Below are 19,853 nucleotides of genomic sequence, written 5' to 3'. Positions count from 1 at the left end.
TTAGCAGCTACATTAAGGGTAGTACCTTGTTAGCTACATTAAGGGTAGTTCCTTGCTGGCTACATTAAGGGCATTACATTGCTAGCTACATTAAGGATAGTACCTTCCTAGCTACATTAAGGGAAGTACCTTGCTAGCTACATTAAGGGTCGTACCTTGCTAGTTACATTAAGGGTAGCATCTTGCTAGCTACATTGAGGGTAGTACCTTGCTAGCTACATTAAGGGTACTACCCTGCTAGCTACATTAAGCGTAGTACCTTCCTAGCTACATTAAGGGTAGTACCTTGCTAGCTACATTAAGGGTAGTACCTGCCTAGCTACATTGAGGGTATTACATTGCTAGCTACATTAAGGGTACTACCCTGCTAGCTACATTGAGGGTATTACATTGCTAGCTGTATTAAGGGTAGTACCTTGCTAGCTACATTAAGGGTAGTACCTTGCTAGCTACATTAAGGGTAGTACCTTGCTAGCTACATTAAGGGTAGTACCTTCCTAGCTACATTAAGGGTAGTACCTTCCTAGCTACATTAAGGGTAGTACCTTGCTAGCTACATTAAGGGTAGTACCTTGCTAGTTACATTAAGGGTAGTACATTCCTAGCTACATCGAGGGTAGCACCTTGCTAGCTACATTGAGGGTAGTACCTTGCTAGCTACATTGAGGGTAGTACCTTCCTAGCTACATTAAGGTTAGTACCTTGCTCCATCTGAACTACATGCAAATGTACAAGATATAGCAGTGATGGAGCATTTTGAATGAGAAAAACGAGTCCATTACTTGGGAAAATGTTGACAGTAAAGACAGAAAATTGGCTTGACAGTGGTCTTTATCATATGAAGCTCAATACCAGGTATGATTCATAATGGTGGAGTCCTAGACAAGATTTTTTAATGCAGAAACCAACTTTCCAACCAACAAGGTGGATATATGAACATTGATAGCAATGTATAGCACTTTAATAAAACAGGAACAAATGGAAAATAGCTAAATATTTAAATGACTAAGGTAGTAGCAAACAAATTATCTGGCGATGACTCACCATCAGGAATGAGGGATACATATTTTGGCCTGGGGTCCTGGAAAGCCCTCTTCAGGGGATAAATATTGTCTATCTGTAATCGGAACAAACAACCTTCAAATCCACGGGCATTGTTCTCCGTATCTGAAAATAGATACATAAAAGTATTTTTGATGTTCAATATAAAGCTAACTAGACTTCAGTGATACAGAACTGATAATGCATGGCAATTTAAATGCCTCTCCATGGAAACCATACATCCTTTGTAATAAAAGCTAATACTATAATCAGCATGTCTACAACAAAAAATATCATTTTATGACTAATATTCCATGTATATCTATTTTATCAGGGCTGTTCAATTAAAACATACACGGGACCCAGGGAAGGCACTTTTAAAGTGGGGTACTCGCCAATAGATGAAATTTAGAATTTTCTTGTCATTTTAATATGAACTCTTTAAAATTGAACTACCATGGCATATAGTTTAAAAAAACTGCCTTCTCTGGATACCATGAATGTTTAAATGGAACAGCCCTCAATGAAAATTTAGAAAAGAATGGAATTTTTTTAAAACAATTCTAAAGATGTAACATAGCCAATCCAAAGATCTCACATAATGGATAGAAATTATGATTTGCTATGTGATTCATTATGGACGTTTCCTTAGAAGTTGCCTTAAATAATTTGCATCCATGCTTATCTTGTTTATAAATCTGAGTTAATTTGAAATATTTTAAAGAACTGGAACATGAAGAAGTTCCTCAGAGGTGAAACCACAGGTTAAAAAATGCTGGTCTAAAGTGTTGACCATCAACACTCGTTAGGAAATTTGGCACAGGTAATTAGCAGTTCAATTAATTGATAATCATACATAAATAACACGCAAAATAAACAGTGGGTCTGTGCAAATGATGCTAAAAAAGATAAACTGGTATTTATATAACATCAAACCTAAAGATCAACTGCTAGGTACAACTACAGAGCTGACAACCCTCCAGACTCACAATCAGTGAAAAGAGGGATAAAAATTAGTGAATTCTAAACACTGTTAGTGAAAAATTATACCATGACATTAGCTCGATTCACATGGATGGTCAGTACTGCATTATATGAAAATCCAAAAATAAAACAAAACCATATCGTTTACTCTGATTACAAATACAAATTTATTTGAAGCCAAATTTATTGATATACACAAACTTCACACTATTTGTCATGATTTGATACTGTGGCAGTCTTGAACTTCCTCAATTGGGCAATGGTAAATTGGTTTTAAAACAGTTCAGGTTTCTTGCCTGCTGTTTAATCTTGATGACTAAAATTGGTGCACATTTCTGGCACCTAAAGAGACAAAAGTTTGTCTTATTTTTGCTTACAATAGGAAATACTCTTTCACTGTCACTGTTGCAGATTTCCAACTGAGAAAGGCAGGTTGGTTATGTTCAACAAGGAAACTCACAAACAATTCTTCATCAATGGTAGCTTGCAGATCTTCAGTAGGTGGTTTAAATTTCTCCAGAGCTGAAATCTACTGGGTGCTCTTCATTGTTTCTATATCTATGTGCTTTTTGCAAGCTGTGTGCTTTTTCACATCGTTCTTCCACATGCCCACTGGGACTTCTATTGTTGCTTACAATTTATCTGTCATACATGTACAGTAATATTATTATATAGTACATGTATGACAGGTATATTGTAACCAACGATATGAGCCTCTGTGCACATTCCCAATTCTAAACTTCATGGCATACTACTGCATGAAAAGCATAATGTCCATTGATGTCTGATGGCTAAATGCAAGGCAAATATTTGGTGTTCTCCAATCTATATTTTACTTTTTGTGGAATGCATATCTTTTATCCATGGAGATGAAAATGTTTTAACTGTTGTGTAGCTTATTTATGAAATAGTAATAATCCGTAAGATGAAATGTCGAATGATTAATGATTAGTGTTGGCGCAGGCATGGGATAATATGAATTCAAGCAAAGTTATGATGAATGCTAATCGTTCAATATCTAACAAATTCCAACACTTGAAAAAGCTCTCTTAATTTAGTGTTTGTTGAAAAAAAAATATTTTACAGTTGTTATGAGTATGTACATGTGCCAATAAAAAAGTCAGTTGGGCCCCAGGTTTTCTTCAAGAGTATTTGTAAAATCTGTTCTAATCATAGATTATACAATTCATGCCAAAATAGTGAGGGTTGGCAGGTCTGTAACTAGTCCACATGCAAAGGCATTCATTATTTCAGATTGCATCATAGAGTAACTAACAGAATGTGTTTAAGTTAATGATAGCATTAAAAAACAGACAACTGTCTAATATCAGTACTTCCTATAAATCAAATTTAATGATATGCCAAAGGGAAGCAAAAATACTTTATACTGTGAAATGTTAATTTTCCACTTACCATTATTTCCAACAAAGAGATATTTGGGATTGTTAAGGATGCTGTCTGAAAGACGATCTCCAAGTAGCCCAACAGCTGGTGCATAGTTATCAACCTGGAAGGCAGAGAGATGCAAATTGAAAAGACAACCAAGCCTGTTAAAATCAATCTTGAAAAGTTCTAAAAAGCATGTGAAGGGCTATACAACTGAGGTGTAGCTTTTGTTGCTGCCATTCTGGGTTTAATGCCATTTTTCAGCACATGATAGGCTATACATGGTGGCCAGTATATACATAGCTGCCAACCATCCAGGCTCACAGTTAGTGTAAATAGGGATAAAAAATCGTGAATTTGGACACGAATTCGTGAAAAATACCATGACAATAACTCCATCCACTCTGACCACTCCGACCGTCAATACTACACTATATCAAATTCGCAAAATAAAAATAAAACACTACATATATGCAGAAATATTTATTTATCAAGACATGATACTGTGGCAGACTTGAACTTTCTCAACTGCTTGATCGTAAATTTGTTTTCTAAACAGTTCGACTTATTGCCTGCTGGTTGATCTTGGGGACTAAAATTGCTGACAAATTTTCTGCAGCTAAGGAGGCCCTAAAGTCTGTCTTACTTTTCCTCACTAAAGAAAATACTCTTTCGCTGTCTCTGTTGCTGTGAGTAATGCACAGGAGCTGCATCATTTTTGGTTCTTCCACAGGAAAATTTGGAAGCGATTTTCGAGTCCGGGAACATTTGTCAGAACAAATGTTTAGCATGGTCTCCAGCTGATAAAGGTAGACTGTGTTCGACAAGAAAACTCACAAATAATGCTTCAGCGTTGGTAGTCTGCAGGTCTTCCGCAAATGGTTTAAAATATTCCAGAGCTGAAATCTGCGAATTCTTAATTTTCCCCAACTTCTACGTGTTTTTTGCAACTGACATTCTTCCTCACATCATCTCTGCGATGACACACTGAGTGCAAAAAGCATGAATGAATATCAATGTTTAATGGCAGAATGCACGGCCAATTTTTGATATATTCCAAAATGAACTTCACTTTTTGAGTAATACATTTCTCTTTCCTTAGTGGTGAAGACATTTTCAAAATCTTACATCCGAGGCTAAATGGTAACTCAAATCAGTGTTTTGATGCATGCGTGGAGCAAATTTCTGGTTAGGCCCCAGTTTCTCTCAAAAGCATTTGGAAAACTACTCTTATACATATAGATTAAAAGAGGCTAAAATGCTTGCTACTGGGTCAACTGAACTAATCGCCTGTAGATCTACTAATATCGTGACCAGCAGTACCGGACCGTTTCGGCAACTGCGAATATCACGACTAGCGCTTAACAGGAAATTGGTTATTTTATTAAAGATTTAAAATAATTGAGGATTGGAAAATTCGTGAATTTTTGGCTTACAGCGTGAGTCCGTGATTCGCTGAAAAAGTCATGAAATTCACACCAAATTCGTGAGGGTTGGCAGCTATGTATATATAATGGGCAACAACACAGGAACATCCTGGGAAGAACCACCGACCCATGGGAAGCTACTGGCAAGCATTTTCACATACCCACATAGGGTGAGGAAAGAGATGCCAGTGATTTGTAAAGGTGAGCCTCTTACACCACTCGGCCACCCAGGATCCCGCAATGGGGTTAAAAGGGACTAATTTAGGTCTTAAAGAACATGTTCAGCTATGCAGTGGTGATGATGGGTGAACTGTAGATATTAAAGAACACAAGGGGTTATCCAATGGCAGTAACAGGGCCAAGTGTAGGTATCAAAGAACAAAATGCACAGAATCAAAGAAAATGGAGTGTGAAAAATATGACTGCCCAACTAAACCTTTCTGTATATAACTGGATGTGAAATGTGCACAAGAAATTGACCTAAATGTAAAACTTGACTAAATCACCAAATCATGAAATGGAGGCTACAGTTACCAACTTCAGGCAAGATAATCTCCTCTCAAAAATATACACCTACAAACCAAGTTGCATTGCTCTGATGCCCAAAATTCCAGAGATACTGACCTTAATGCAGAACTTGAATAGGATGTTGAATAGCATTAAATACTAATAACCTCGACCAAATTTTGGTAAAGTGGTATTGTACTAAGACACATCTACATACCAAGCTGCATAACCCTGTGACCAATGCTGCCTGAAAATCTGCACTAAATGCAAAACACATATATATTAATGAAGGAAAAATTCAGGTCACGGTGATCTAATTTTGGTAAGGTGACATTAAACTCACCAAGATACATCTACACAACATGTTGCATGCCTGTGGCCAATACTACCAGTGAAACTAACGTACATGCAAAGTCTTTGAAGCATGAAATATAGATCACATTGAGCTAATATTGGTAAAAGGATATTTCAGTCACTGAAATCCATCTACATACAAAGATGCACAACTATGCGATCAATCCTGGCCAAGAAACTAATCTAAACACAAAAAATTCCAAAATTTACTGAAGCATGAAATAATGGAGTGACCCTGGAAGGATGGTATCATACTTATAAAAAACATCTACAAACCAAGTCATCTAACAGTGGGGGTAAAAATGACACACCTATCTAAAAAAGTAACGAGTTCATGCAGAAGGTTGAACGTGATCATGCGGACAATGGGAGAAATCCTGAAAATAGACTGATGCCTCAAATACCATAATTCCTGAATTTCCAAGGTCTGATTAAGAAGACTTATGAAATATTAATTTGTGGCGTGTACCAATGTAAGCTTGCAAAGTCTTATACCTGATGGTACTTTAGTGAAGATTAAGTTTGTGATTTATTAATCACAAACTTATACATTTATACATGAAGAACTAAATGGACTGCAAACAGCAAAAATTCAGAACAGAAAATCCGAATGAGCTTACAGACTCTAGCTTCAGCAGTCAGAATTCAATTACAGGTTGCCACTGCCATAAGAAGCCCAAAGACCATGTTGTTTGTATGTACACACATTGTAGTTGTGGTACCATGTCATCAAAATGCATCTCAAAAGGGAAGTGGAAATGGCAGCAACTTTACACTGCAGCTTAACCAATTACCAAAATCCCATTTTCATTGCCAGATACACCATTTTAAAATGGACTCATTGCCATCGTACAGTTTTTATCTCCTACAGCAGCTCCGACACTAGCTAGCGTGAATGCAAATCCTTTCTCCCAACGAAAAAGAGCACCAGGGATATAAAATAAAAGTTTGAGGGAAAATTGTGATCCTGAACTCATTGTGCAACACTGGACAGGTAATATATTACTGCTATTAATACAAACTTTAAATTTTGAAGCAAATTACAAAGATTTTCAGTTGAGGATAGTGAGTGAGTGAGACAGTGAGAGAGAGAGAGTACTAATTAGAATATTAAAAAAATAAAAATGTTTTGTACAGATTCAAGGTAAAATTCTAGAGTGCACTCTTTGCATGCAAAAATTGAGGTTATAATAGTGTACACACCTCCCCATCTCATTTGCTGTGTGTAGTGTGGGGGGTTATTTATTTCTTCTGTAAAACTCTTTGTGTAACATCAGAAAAACACTCATAGGTATGCAGTCAAGGCATCATCCAGCTGACCAAAGATGTAAAGAATACAAAGACATTACCTGAATAATGACAGTGCGGCCACCATTTTCTCTACGCATGATGACTTCATGAGCCTGACCATTTGCCAAGTCAATTCCATTGATGTCTGTGTTCAGTTCAAATCTTTCAAAGCCGACATCCAGGAAGAACTTCACTCCACCTTGATAAATGATTTTAAAAAAATATATTCATGGGTAACTGTATGATCAGATCTACACATGAAACACCTACTTAATATTCCTAATATGATGGAAAATGGGTCATAGTGACTCATTATCAAAACTGCTGAAGAGTAACAACCTCATTATGGTGTGATGATAGAGTACAAATACAAAGGCACTGAAATGAATTTATACTTGGTGCTGGATCCCTGATGCTTTGACACAAGTTACACATAAAAATACATTGAAATATGACACAAATTGCTTGAAATTTTGTTTGTTGCAGATACCAGCAAATATTTTTCTGATATACTTCAGAAATGTGACTTCACAAATCAGAACATATAATTTGTCTGTGGAAATAAGTAACATAGAAAACAGACAGTTGCTATTGCAATTTCTTCATTTCCATAAAATATCCAAACACTAAAATTTTACAGAAACATTTTAAAGCTGGTTTCAGCATTTACGGTGCTCACTACCCTGACACTAGAGACATAAAGAGGAAACTTCCTGCTCATTTTCAGTGTAAACAAATCTACCACTAGCCTTCCCCAAAGATGAAAGAGGGTCGTCTTGGCTACTGAATGGTGTAAAGACCATTCCATAAGGTCTGCTTGCCTGTCTGGATAAGCTATGAGCCAGAACAATCCTCTTAATGTTGTGGACTCGAGAGTAACCTCCTCCAAGATGACCAGAAGAGAGGGTTATAGACTAATAAGGCAGAAAAAACAGCCCCCCCCCATTTGAGGTAAGGCATGAATAACATGTCCATAATAATCATGATGCAATGATGCCTTTTGTAGCTGACACACCCCTGAAGTACTTGAACAACAGCCTGCATTATTTTCAAGATTCTGATGTGGAGGGAAGATTCTTATCCAGAACCCTTGGCCACGCAGGGCCAGATTTAAAGGTCACCGGCCATCCTCCAACATTTTCCTATTTATATCAGATTTTCATTACATGATTAAAAATAGTTATACTCGCACAAAAAGAAATAAAAAATTATCAAGGGTAAAGAAGAAATAATAATTTAATTACTCCAAATGTAAGTATACAACGCTGTTACTTCCCCTTAGTTACGATTTCCCACCTATAGAGGACGCAACCGGAAATGACGTACATTTATCCCTACAATACGAAGTACATTCTTCTTCTTGTTGAAAAATAAAACACTATAAACTACGGATAGGGAATATTTTAGATGAAACTAATGAAAACTAATTTACTGTTCAGCCTTATATTGGTATGCGTGCAAGACGCACTAGATTGTGTCGCTTTCAAAACTGTTCCATGTTTCAATTTATTTCAAAAATTCCTGTTAATACAGGTAAAAAGAATCAATCCTGGCTTCCCTGTGTCGGCAGACTTTATAAATAAAAAAGATGAAAGAAATCGGCACACTTAAAGAATCCAAAGGAACCAAATTTGACTTCCTTTTGTCGGCCAAATTCAGAAGAAAAAATCGGCACACTAAAAGATACCAAAGTGAATTTTCCGGGGTTGGTTTGCATTGTAATAAAATAATCTATGCATTTGATATCCTGTCGGTAAGTTCAAACAATGAGTTTATTGCTCCATGCCAGGTGTGTTTATCACCCGGGCTTCTATTTGTTTGCCATATGTAATCATGATTCATGTTTTGCAGGGCAAATATTATACACAATAATAACTTGCTTTAATAATACTTTATCATTTGCACTCACATTGAATGTATTTTAAAATAATGATTCTTTTTTGGTGGTTTGTTTGCGAGATACGGACTTATAGTTAACCTGGATAGAATACAATCTGGGTCAGTTTGCAATAAGTAACTTGCCATGCGTAAATGGCAGGTGCCTTCAAGCAATCGGGTGATACTTTCGTCTCCTTTGCGATTTTGTTTTTTGACATAAGCGATATACACTACACTAAGGATGCATACGCAAGCCAGCACCTGCTACAAATACGGAGTTCGTGGACATATATTTTTAAAAAATAATTTTCGCATAATGAAAACAGAAGGATTATATGATAACAATGCAATGTTAATTTCTTTCATTTTATTTTCAAACAAGTGTATGTTTATCAATTTATTTTGTACCGTGAGTGTGTATGTGTGTGTGTGTGTGGGGGGGGGGGCACAAATTAAACACAAAATTGTTTCCTTTCTAATTTGTACGGAATAATGGAGGAAATATGATTGACAATATTGACAAGTAATGACAACCTTTCAATTCACTCGCGCAAGCATTAAGACACCTTGGAAAATAAAAACAATAAAATTAACTGGTAAGAGCTTCATATTGCAGCAACTAAATACTGACAAAACGCTCAACATTATTCTTCCTGCCCCCCCCTCTCATGTATAATCTAGTATGTATTGTATGCAGCTGTGTTACAACGTGAAGCCTAAACTTAAGTATATTTGTTATAATATCTCTTGTACAATACACTTTGCAAAATCTATACACATTATGTAGAATATTATCTGTTGCATATTTTTGTTTTATAAATGATTATTGATAATTTGATAGGAAGACTTAAACTGAGAACGTCGTTGTGCAGATGCATATATTTGTTAGCATAAAAAATGTATATAAATATTTTAATTAGAACAAGCAAGGTATGTCAGTTTGTGTTTTCTCTCATAAATATGTACGTTACGAAGTATGATTACTTTCTTTCAAAATAGTTTGTTTAAATTTAGTTTTTTCCCCCCTAAAACCTATCTTACATTGAATCTACTCTTTTGTTGAAGAAAATGAACATACAAACTATTGTTAAGTTTGGCCAAACTGTATTTCGAGATGGGCCGAATTGTCTTCGGGCCAAATTCACTATAATCCGGCATAAATGATACAACTTTCCCATCCCTCCCCTATTCGATCCCACAGATTAAATACACTTTTTTCTGGTAAACATGGTTTTTTTGGAAAAAGAAAGAATGCCTTTTCCCCATCATCACTATTTTGGTTACATCCGTATGCAACACAGTGCACCATATTTGCAGTACAAAAGCACGATCGTACGCTATATCACATAGACATTTACGTGGGGAAATTAAGCACTTGAACGGCTAGGTTGAATAGAAGGGATAAATGTACGTCATATCCGGTTTTGGCACGCGGAAACTACCGACTGTTTACGGAGATTGCCGAATAATTTTTTCATTTTATAAAGCGGAGTTTTAAGTCTAATTAAACATTTTTATGGTGTGCTTACATAACCAATGCATTTTGTTTATAACTATAATAATATCACACGTTTGTACAATATAGGTGGCAGGTGACCTTTAAGTGTGTTGCAGAGGGGGGCAACACGACCCCCTAGTCAGTGATCCTTCCCAGTCACCCTTGTTGTCATGGATAAACTTGCATATGTTTAAATAAATTATATATAGGTCAAAACCACCCAATAGTTAGTTTAATACAGCCGTAATCATTTTACACATATAAAAGAGTTTCAGAGCTGTTTTCGTTGTGTATTTGCAATCCATAAGGGCCCACATCGCATGTGCCCCAAACCTCCTTAAAGCTTATATCCAGCCCTGTATCCAGGACAACAATTTCCTCATTCACTTCTGTCCAAAATGTGGCTATTAATACAATAGGAACTTATTTATCAGAACTCTCTGGGGATACAAATATTCAAACAAGTGCAAGCTGTAATTACAGAATTCTCGGCTATGAAAACTCGAGCAAATTACTATGCATCTTGGAGGGGGACAAATACCAACAATTCAGATGAACAATTTTCTCTGCATGCATGCGTAGAATCATGAGCACATCAGAAATTCAATCACAAATGAAATGAGGGATTTGCTACATACCATTATTATTCATTTCCAGGGAGATGTACTCTGTGTTGCCAGCATTTCTCAACTGAATCAGGATACCCTGTTTCTTCTTGGTAGTGAATCCAACTCGCACATATTTGAAATCTGTTGCTGTCAGACCCTGTTCCTCATCAAACTCATAACGAATAATGAAGTTGGTCTGCATATTGACTCCCACCTCTGCATGTACAAAACACAAAATAATGAAAAGCTTTGCAATGGACTTTGAATTAGAATAGCCACAATAAAATAATAAAATGAACCAGGGCTTAAAATGTTGAGTGTTACTACCTACATATGTTTTGTCATAAAATAGGTACCAAAGATGAACAGTGAAGACAATCTTGCTTCTTAATGAAGCATCTAATTCCCAGACCCAAACTTTTTGTTTTGGATCCAATACATTCTAAATTAGATCACAAAGACTATCATGCCTATCACATGGCATACTCCTGGTACATTTTTGTCATGGCGTCATTATACCGTAAATAAAATCAACATTTACAAAACATCGACAGTTGATTAATTTCTCACCTCTGAAGCACATCCAGCCTCGGAATGGGGTATAAGCACAGTCACAAGTGTAGCCTGAGTATTTCTCCCGACAGGTGCCCCCATTGAAACATGGGTTACTGGCACACTTTCCTACACAACCTGTAACAGTACAAAGTAAATGTCATTAACAATTACATAGATCTTAAAGTTTTATCTCTCCAGATTAAATCGGAACAATGTCGAAAAATGAGCAAATCAAAAAATATAATTCATATCCCTCTTTTTGATAAATATTATATTTCATTTAACGCTGGAATCCTGTGCAATAACCATGACAAAACATTTCCTTTACTAGACATGCTGAATTGTCATGAATGTATATAGCATGGAAGAATCTGCTGTCATGACAAACACATTTATTTAATGAATGTTGGTACAGATTTAAATGCAAGTCGTGATGAACTTGGTTGCACGAGTGTTGGGCTAACACAGATGCATCCAAGTATGAGTGTAGGGCTAACACAGATGCATCCAAGTATGAGCGTAGGGCTAACACAGATGCATCCAATTAGAAGTGTAGGGCTAACACAGATGCATCCAATTATGAGTGTAGGGCTAACGCAGATGCATCCAATTATCAATTTTTATGACTTGAACATAACAGTACCCAGTATATTTTAAATAAATTTCAAGTAGATCACTAAGGTATGAAATATAGGTTTGAGACTTCTTTGTACATGAAAGTCGAGTACTTTTTAAGAAGTGTCCCCTCACTACGTTTCACAATTCTATGTAGGGTAGGATGCATTCAACATGCCAAAAACTTGTGTGGTTATAAACTAAATCCAAAAATGTAACCAAAGCCAATAAAAAAAATATAGGTCATAATGAACTTCATTTGTTGTACTAACAATGATGTACAGCTCTTTGAGATAAACATCAAACAGAAAATTTAACCCAAGTCAGTGTAGGCTACAAACTGTAATGACCTATTATTAAAATGAGGGCATAATGTTCATCTAGATACATGCCCTCACAAATTACTGAAATGCAAATAGCAAAAGGCACCTCTTGACCACTAAGTGGTACTTGTGTACCAAATTTCATCTTCTCCATTAAGTGATACTTGTGGATCATGTTTAAAATCATTTTTGGTTGATAGTAACCTAAGACCATGCACCCCAAATTTATACATTACTTGTATTACACTTCGTTACCATTGAAACATAAAAAAATGAATGCAGAAATTCAGAAAGTCAACTCCAAACACTGTTCAGTTGAATTACCTTAAATGATTTCAAAAAGAAAAAAATGTTAATGGACAGGAGACAGATTATAGATAGGCATGGTGACAACTCTGTCCCAACTCTATGCCCCCAAATTACATACCTATGGGACAATAAAAGTGACAATGCAGGAAATACAATAGAAAAGTCTGTAAAATTCTTGATGATGAGCAATCCAAGTACAGCTCAACAAGCCAAGTAATCACCTTCAGAGACCCCATAAGTGACCTCTCCCCTGGCAACCATCCCTCTCATGTCCATCAACACACCATTGACCCTCAGTCCCCTCATGCAGCCAACATAACCATCTCGGTAGTCCACTGCTGCACCTGTTGATGAAAAGCAAAGTTGAGATACAAGTCTATGTGCTTATCTCTGATGAAGAATTTGACAGCAAACTTTTTCTATGAAGAAAAGATCTCTATACTGATTTAAGTTTAAATATTTTTTTAATGGTCAAAGTTAATTAAAAATTTGAGATAAATCCAGAAGTTACTTTCTGAGTCTGTTTTCCCAAAGCTAAGCTGTTTTATGCATGACAATGTACTCACACACAAGTTTACAACAGGTAGCCCAGTAAAAGCTGTTTTATGCAGGACAATGTACTCACACCCAAATTTACAACTGGTAGTCCAGTAAAAGCTGTTGACACATCTGAACTTTTTATTACTTAAATTTATTAGACAAACTGAAAAATTCTCTGGTTGGATCCTTGTAACTTGTAATTACAGTGAATTCATTTTCATATGTTTTGAGGTCATGTAAATCAAGACTGATACTGTACTGGGCAAAAAGAAATTTCAGGAATTCAATCTAAGACTATTTCTTTCTGTTATTTGCTGAGTGTTGAAGCCATCTCTGATATTCTTCACTAATAACAAGATCTTCAAAATTGATGTGGTGGACATATTGAATGTTCGATCAACACCATTGTCATTTAAGACAAAGTAGCATCACAACAAGTGTTTTGTCATAATGATCATCAATTCAAAGGAGTAGTGACAACAAGATTCTCAGGACAGCCTTCATAGCAGTCATGCTGGACGACTTGCATCAATTTCCTTGAGGACCAAAAAGGTATTATAAGAGGTCTATTGGTTAAAATCCCATATTGATACAGCCATTTACTTGGGAGTAGAGATAATATTTTCAAGATAGCCATCATGGTGGCCTGATCGAGGATTGGTCATTTTCATTTAGAAACAAGCAGACACCCTTATAACTCTTCTGATGAAAACCCCCATGTCAAAATAACTTCCATTTAAAATAAGTAGCTAAAACATGATTTTCAAGATGACCACATATTGAATATCAATGCAGCAACATTTCAAGATCAATAAAACATGACAAAAAGTCTTTAAGTGAAAAGAACCATGCTGATATGACCATTCATTTAGAAGTAGAGAACAAGATTTTCAAGCCATATTACACCTGCTTCCAGCACCATTTTCATTTAGGACTAAGCTGACTTCATAAGTCTTTTAGCTGAAAACCACATGTCAATATGACTTTCTGTTCAGGCGGCGGAGAAATAAAAAAAAATTATAAATAGCTGTGGTGGTGGCTATATTGACATATCAGATCGGCACAATTTTCATCTAGGACCAAGTTGATATTTTAAGAAGTCTTTTAGTGAAAACCTCATGCAGACATGACAATCCATTTAGGTACAGTAGTGACAAGATTTTCTAGATGGCCACTGTGTGGCAGCCATATTGGTATTGGATGTCAGACTAGCACCATGTTCAATCAAAACCAATTGGACATCACAAGAAGTCTTTTTTTGGTAACCCCCCCACCCACCCAATGTTGATACGACCATCCATTCAGTAGGAGTAGCAGTATGAAGATTTCAAGACAACCGCTATGGTGGTCATAATGGATACCTTTTTATTTAGAACCAACTAGATATCGTAAGAGGTCTTCTAGTAAAAAAACAATTTTCATACAACCACCATTAAATTAAAAGCGCAATATCAACTTCAAGATGGCCACTGTACAAGCAGCACCATTTTCATCAAGGACCAACCAAATCATGGGATGAATGTGTATGCAAAGTTTCATGGGATCCTTCCACGTAGTCGTGATAAAAACTTGTCATAAAAGATGGACAATAGACCATTACATAAGCTATTCTGGTCTATTTTCTTTATTCCGAAATTTGTGGAAAGGTGTAAAAATTCACACTGCTGGTATGACAGGGTCATGAATTGTTGGGTTTGTAGAACCATTTTACTGAGAAAGTTATTGTAGGGTTTAACGCCATTTTTGTGTGAGTGTAATTTGGATTTTTAACATAGCTTTAACAATTTTTCAGTCATATCGCTACAATGTCTGTAGTGTGACAGTTTATAGTGATGTCTAGCACTAGGGTATCATGCTTCATTCATGTAGCATGATGTCCCACCCAGTCACATTATCCTGACACCAGGCCGACCAGTCCTAACACTAACCTCTTAATGCTGAGCACTAAGCGAGGCAGCTGTTAGTACCATTTTTGTCAGTCTTTGGTACAACTTGGCCGGGCATTGAACCTATGACCTCCCACATCCGAGGTCAATGCCATTTTCAGCACAAGAGAGGCTATACATGGCGGCCAATATAAATGGTGGTGGAAGAACCCAGGAAAACTCTGGAAAGAACCACCAACCCACGAGAAGTAACTGGCAAGCTTTCTCACATACCCACATAGGCCAAACCCAAGATTCAAAGCCACGCAGAGGTGAGATGGCAGTGATCTGTAATGTTGAGTGCTTTAGACCACTCAGCCACTTGGGGCCCCTACTGAGAAAGAAATTGCTATACCATGAATGATATTTAATTGACAGTTACCAATAACTCAAAATAAGTGTTGATGAAATTCTGACACAATCAAGACTGGATGGCTAGGACTCTGTATCATGCTGATTTGGACATGATTAGCATATTAAAGTAAAATGTAAAGAAAAAAAAAAAATACCAACATTTACTGAAACACAGAGGAACCTCATTAATCCAGACCGTTTATCTGGAAACCTCACTATCCATAGTTAAAGAGGAACAGAATTCCTAAACATTTGATTGCTCCATTACTCAAGAAATCCACGTTGCTGATAAGGTAATCATAAAAGGTGACCAAAGTGTAAAAATAATATAGCATTGCCTCGATAATCTGGAAATCATCATCCAAAATGAAGAAAATTATAAGAATCGTAGTGAAAAATAGTCATTCACCCATGCAACTTTGTAGGGGTCAACTGATCTATTTCTGATTGGTCAAATTCTAGTGGCATGTTCAAGTTATAAAATGATCATATGATCAGGTGTGTGGAAAAACTTGAAGTAGCACGATTGTATTGTTACTAGCATTTGTATTAAAAAAGTCTCTGGTTGGTACTTGCAGACAGGGGTGTTAATTAAATAAACACACTGGGATCCAATTATACACACTTCTGACATAACATAACATATGGTTAATAAATTAAGTGTGTCATTAAGCTTCTTTGTTGTTTACCACTTGTATGCAAAAATCAGTTTGCTGATGGCTGTACAAATAAAACTGAGTCAAATTTTTGACAGTATAGGGCTTCACTCCAGAATAATAAGATACACCAATTATAGGTTTATTAACAACTGTAATAGTTGTCAATGATGACTTGTACAAATGACTATATTTTAGTAGTTTACGATTTTGCATTTAACTGCAAGATATCAGTTTGCAATTGTAATTTTTGCATTACTAATGTGCAAGGGTGCATTAATAGAAATACAGATTAGATTAAATGAATGTACACTACATGATTCAATTATCCAGCAACTCTATAATATAGACATATTCACTGGGAACAAAGGTGTCTGGATTAATGAGGTTCCCCAGTACTGGAAAAGGAAGTGAAAGAATCTAGAAATTAAGACATTAGTAAATGATGTATTCTAAAGAATCGCAATAATTTCTAGCCAAATCAAAGCATTTTTAGACATCAAGCAACTTTATGATAAATGCAGATAAAATATTTTCAAGAAATGCAATAAAACAATTAGTGATGGACTGGGATAAAGGAGATGCCCAGTCATCCCCAATTCTTCTGTCAATGTTTAGTGCATGTGTAAGCTAAACAGCAACCCACCTACAACAAGTGGGGAGGTGAGGTCTAACATTCTAGTGATTTCGTCTTGTGGCTCATCCCTTGTCACCTCAGGGAAGTTGTCAACTCGCAGCCAGGCTTGCTTGCGGTTTCTCTCCACATGAACAGTGTGCCAAATGTCATTATTCAGACCATTGATAGTGGTGTACTCAATCACCTGGATACCATTACCCACATTGTAACGAAACTGGATTGTGTCACCATCTGAAATTAAAACATAACTAGATATGGTAAGCATGCTTAGAAATTAAAGTTCTTTTATTTAAGCAGGTCTGTTTTATATCAAATTTCACAAACCTGGACACCAAACTGAACAAGGCAAGAACATGTCATTGACTTGGCTGTCTTGTCCCGTCTTATGTCATTTGCAGCATGTGACAAAACTTTATTTTGTGAGGTCAAAACAATAATGAATTAGAAGAAACAGTTGCTCATTCTTTATATTGTTTTTATTTTAAAAAACCAACTGTGGTAATTACGAGTGAAAATTCAATGAACTCACACTTGCAATACTAGTATATACTGATCTATTACTGATGCCCTCTATTTCTACGACTTGGATGCACACACAATGATTAAGCAGAGTTCAATAGATGTGAATGTGCTAATATGACAGTAGTCTGAAATATTGGTTTAATGCAAGAGATGTTCCATACTCTATGACAAAATGGAAAACCTCATGTGTTAGACAATTTCAAAATGAAAGGCTGATTCTTTGTGAACTGGTGGGTCACATTTGCTCGGAAGTAAATCTATCAAGTGTCATGCAAGTACATTTTTTTTAAAATTGTAATAAATTTCGACAATCTTCATAACTTCTTTTTTCACCACTTTAAACAGCATACAAGTCTCCACATTTCATACACTAACATACTGAATGTAAAATTTATATTTCACAGAAATTTGCATTTAAACATTTGTTTAAATTTTAAAAGTATGTTTCATAGTTTAATTTGCTAGTAACATATTATCAAGCGTTAATGTTGAATAAGTGGATGTACAATCCTTGGCTATCAATGATGGCTGTATGGATGAGGAGGTAAGAATTAAATAAGCATCATACTGTCAGTTACTCACACACTAGTCGAACTTGGATGAAGTCATTTTCTGTATCTCCTGTGTTGTGGATCATAACGCCATTTGCTGCAGTTGTCTTGAATTGGAACCATATGTCCCCTGCCCGATCTCCCTCAAACGTGGCAAATTCCAGTGTAGCATCAGCCTTACGGAATGTCACAACGTTGTCTAACAGATCTGTGTTACAGGAAGATAAAATTAAGACTTAAAACCATTGATAGGTAAATTAAATGTCAGTAGATCAGATTGCTAGTATTTCAGACTTAACTTTAAGAGTAAAGATTTGGGGGTGAAATCAAGAGAATGCTTCAATTTCACCAACTAATGTACTAAAGTCAAGTCAAGATATAAGACAGTCAATTTGAAATCAGACCTCAAATTCAGCCAATCAGATCACTGGATTCTAAAATTAACTTATATTGGTAAATTCAGGTTGAGTTTAATAACTGTTTGCTGATCTTATAATAATTAATCATTGAATCATTTGAAACCTTTTAACTTTTAAAAAAAGTTATTCGACACTGCTATTTTCTTGGGAATTGTATGATGTGTTTTAAAATGTACTGGTCCTCGCATGTGAATTTCACTGGAATTGATGTCAAATTCTCTCCATCTCTCTAAGAAGTAGATGTGATCTGCTACACATCTTAAGCTCAAGACACAGGTAGAATTAAGAGGCAGGTCTTATGTTTGTAAATTCTTTGTTACTTAATAAAATTTTCAGTTCTGCAAAATATTTTTCAAACTGATTTGTGCTATTTAGATTTTGTTTTGTTTAATCTTGCCCTTTCCACGGGATTACAGATGTTTTACAATTTTTTTTTATAGATCCAGATATTTGGATTGTGTCCTTCTTAGTTTAGTTTCTCATGATGATCAAATAAATGTCTGATTCAAGAAATCACAAAATCCTGAGTTTCCACTTACCCAACTCTTTAGCATGCAGATAAAAGCTTTGGTGATCATCACAGACACTTTACGACTAAGTTACAAGTGGAACCAACAAATCATAATACAGTCTAAAACTGTAATTTTTTTTGTTGCTTTGTTATACAAAACTATTTCAAAACTAAACAAAAATCTGGCATGGTAACTTTTGTAGTACCTTACTAAGACATATATAGGATTCCTTTAAATTAAGTCTGCAGTATATTACTATGACAGATACAGGAATTCTTTGAGTGAAGTACTTACTGTCCCCTTTACATTTGAGTTCACCCAGCATATGCTGACCAATCTTATTGTCGTTGGGCGTTCCTGTATCCCCAAAGTACATCTCCAGAACTGGCAGATAATCCTTGTGTTGTAACAGACCCTGGTCGTTAGTGTTATGTCCTGAGTCACAGTTACACGTGGTGCTGGCCCCCTCGCACCCTTCCTCAAGCAAACCACATGCACACTTAAAGGATCCTGGAGCCGCACCACCCCAGTAATACATCGGCTGTAATCATACAAGTGCAAAGATACTTTACAAGATTTCAGTATATAAATATTTGCTATGTTGGTTACTGTTATGATTAATTTAAAGACATAAACGGATCAGTGAGAAACGTTATGCGTGTGAATCATAAAGTAATCAGGTATTTACAAGCCATTTGTGTAATGTAGGCATAGAGTAGGACCATTTCATTTTAAAAACGTAGAGAAATAGGAGGAAAATTGAATATAAAAATACATGCATCCCGAACCCCCAGAGGTATAACAGTAATTACTGGTATTTTAAATGACAAAAAAAGTGTAATTTGCACGTAAAAATTGCAATCTATACATTACATGCCAGAATTAAAGCATGCATGAAAAAGATACATTTTTACTATTAATCTTTCTGCGGTTCAGAGGTCTCGTCAGGATTTTAAAACTAG

General features: G+C 35.9%; 1 protein-coding gene across 1 annotated transcript in view; it reads right to left on the bottom strand.

Moving 5' to 3' along the window:
* Window positions 1–19,455, bottom strand: part of LOC149792060 (neurexin-4-like) — a 30,165-nt gene extending 10,710 nt beyond the window's left edge. The window contains exons 1-9 of the mRNA XM_089970558.1: window positions 19,186–19,455; window positions 17,992–18,168; window positions 16,897–17,118; window positions 12,997–13,119; window positions 11,544–11,663; window positions 11,004–11,189; window positions 7,049–7,188; window positions 3,439–3,532; window positions 1,045–1,167 (exon numbers count right to left, since the gene is read on the bottom strand). Of these exons, the coding sequence (XP_089826684.1) occupies window positions 1,045–1,167; window positions 3,439–3,532; window positions 7,049–7,188; window positions 11,004–11,189; window positions 11,544–11,663; window positions 12,997–13,119; window positions 16,897–17,118; window positions 17,992–18,168; window positions 19,186–19,429 (1,429 nt within the window). The 5' untranslated portion in view covers window positions 19,430–19,455. The remainder of the gene's footprint in view (window positions 1–1,044; window positions 1,168–3,438; window positions 3,533–7,048; window positions 7,189–11,003; window positions 11,190–11,543; window positions 11,664–12,996; window positions 13,120–16,896; window positions 17,119–17,991; window positions 18,169–19,185) is intronic.
* Window positions 19,456–19,853: the final 398 nt, after the last annotated feature.

This window comes from Sinohyriopsis cumingii, chromosome 9 (genome assembly GCF_028554795.1).
Source record: "Sinohyriopsis cumingii isolate HCF-2022 chromosome 9, ASM2855479v2, whole genome shotgun sequence".
Lineage (NCBI taxonomy): Eukaryota > Metazoa > Mollusca > Bivalvia > Unionida > Unionidae > Sinohyriopsis > Sinohyriopsis cumingii.
Note: the sequence above shows the minus strand (reverse complement) of the source record. Positions and strands in the feature narration are given on the sequence as shown.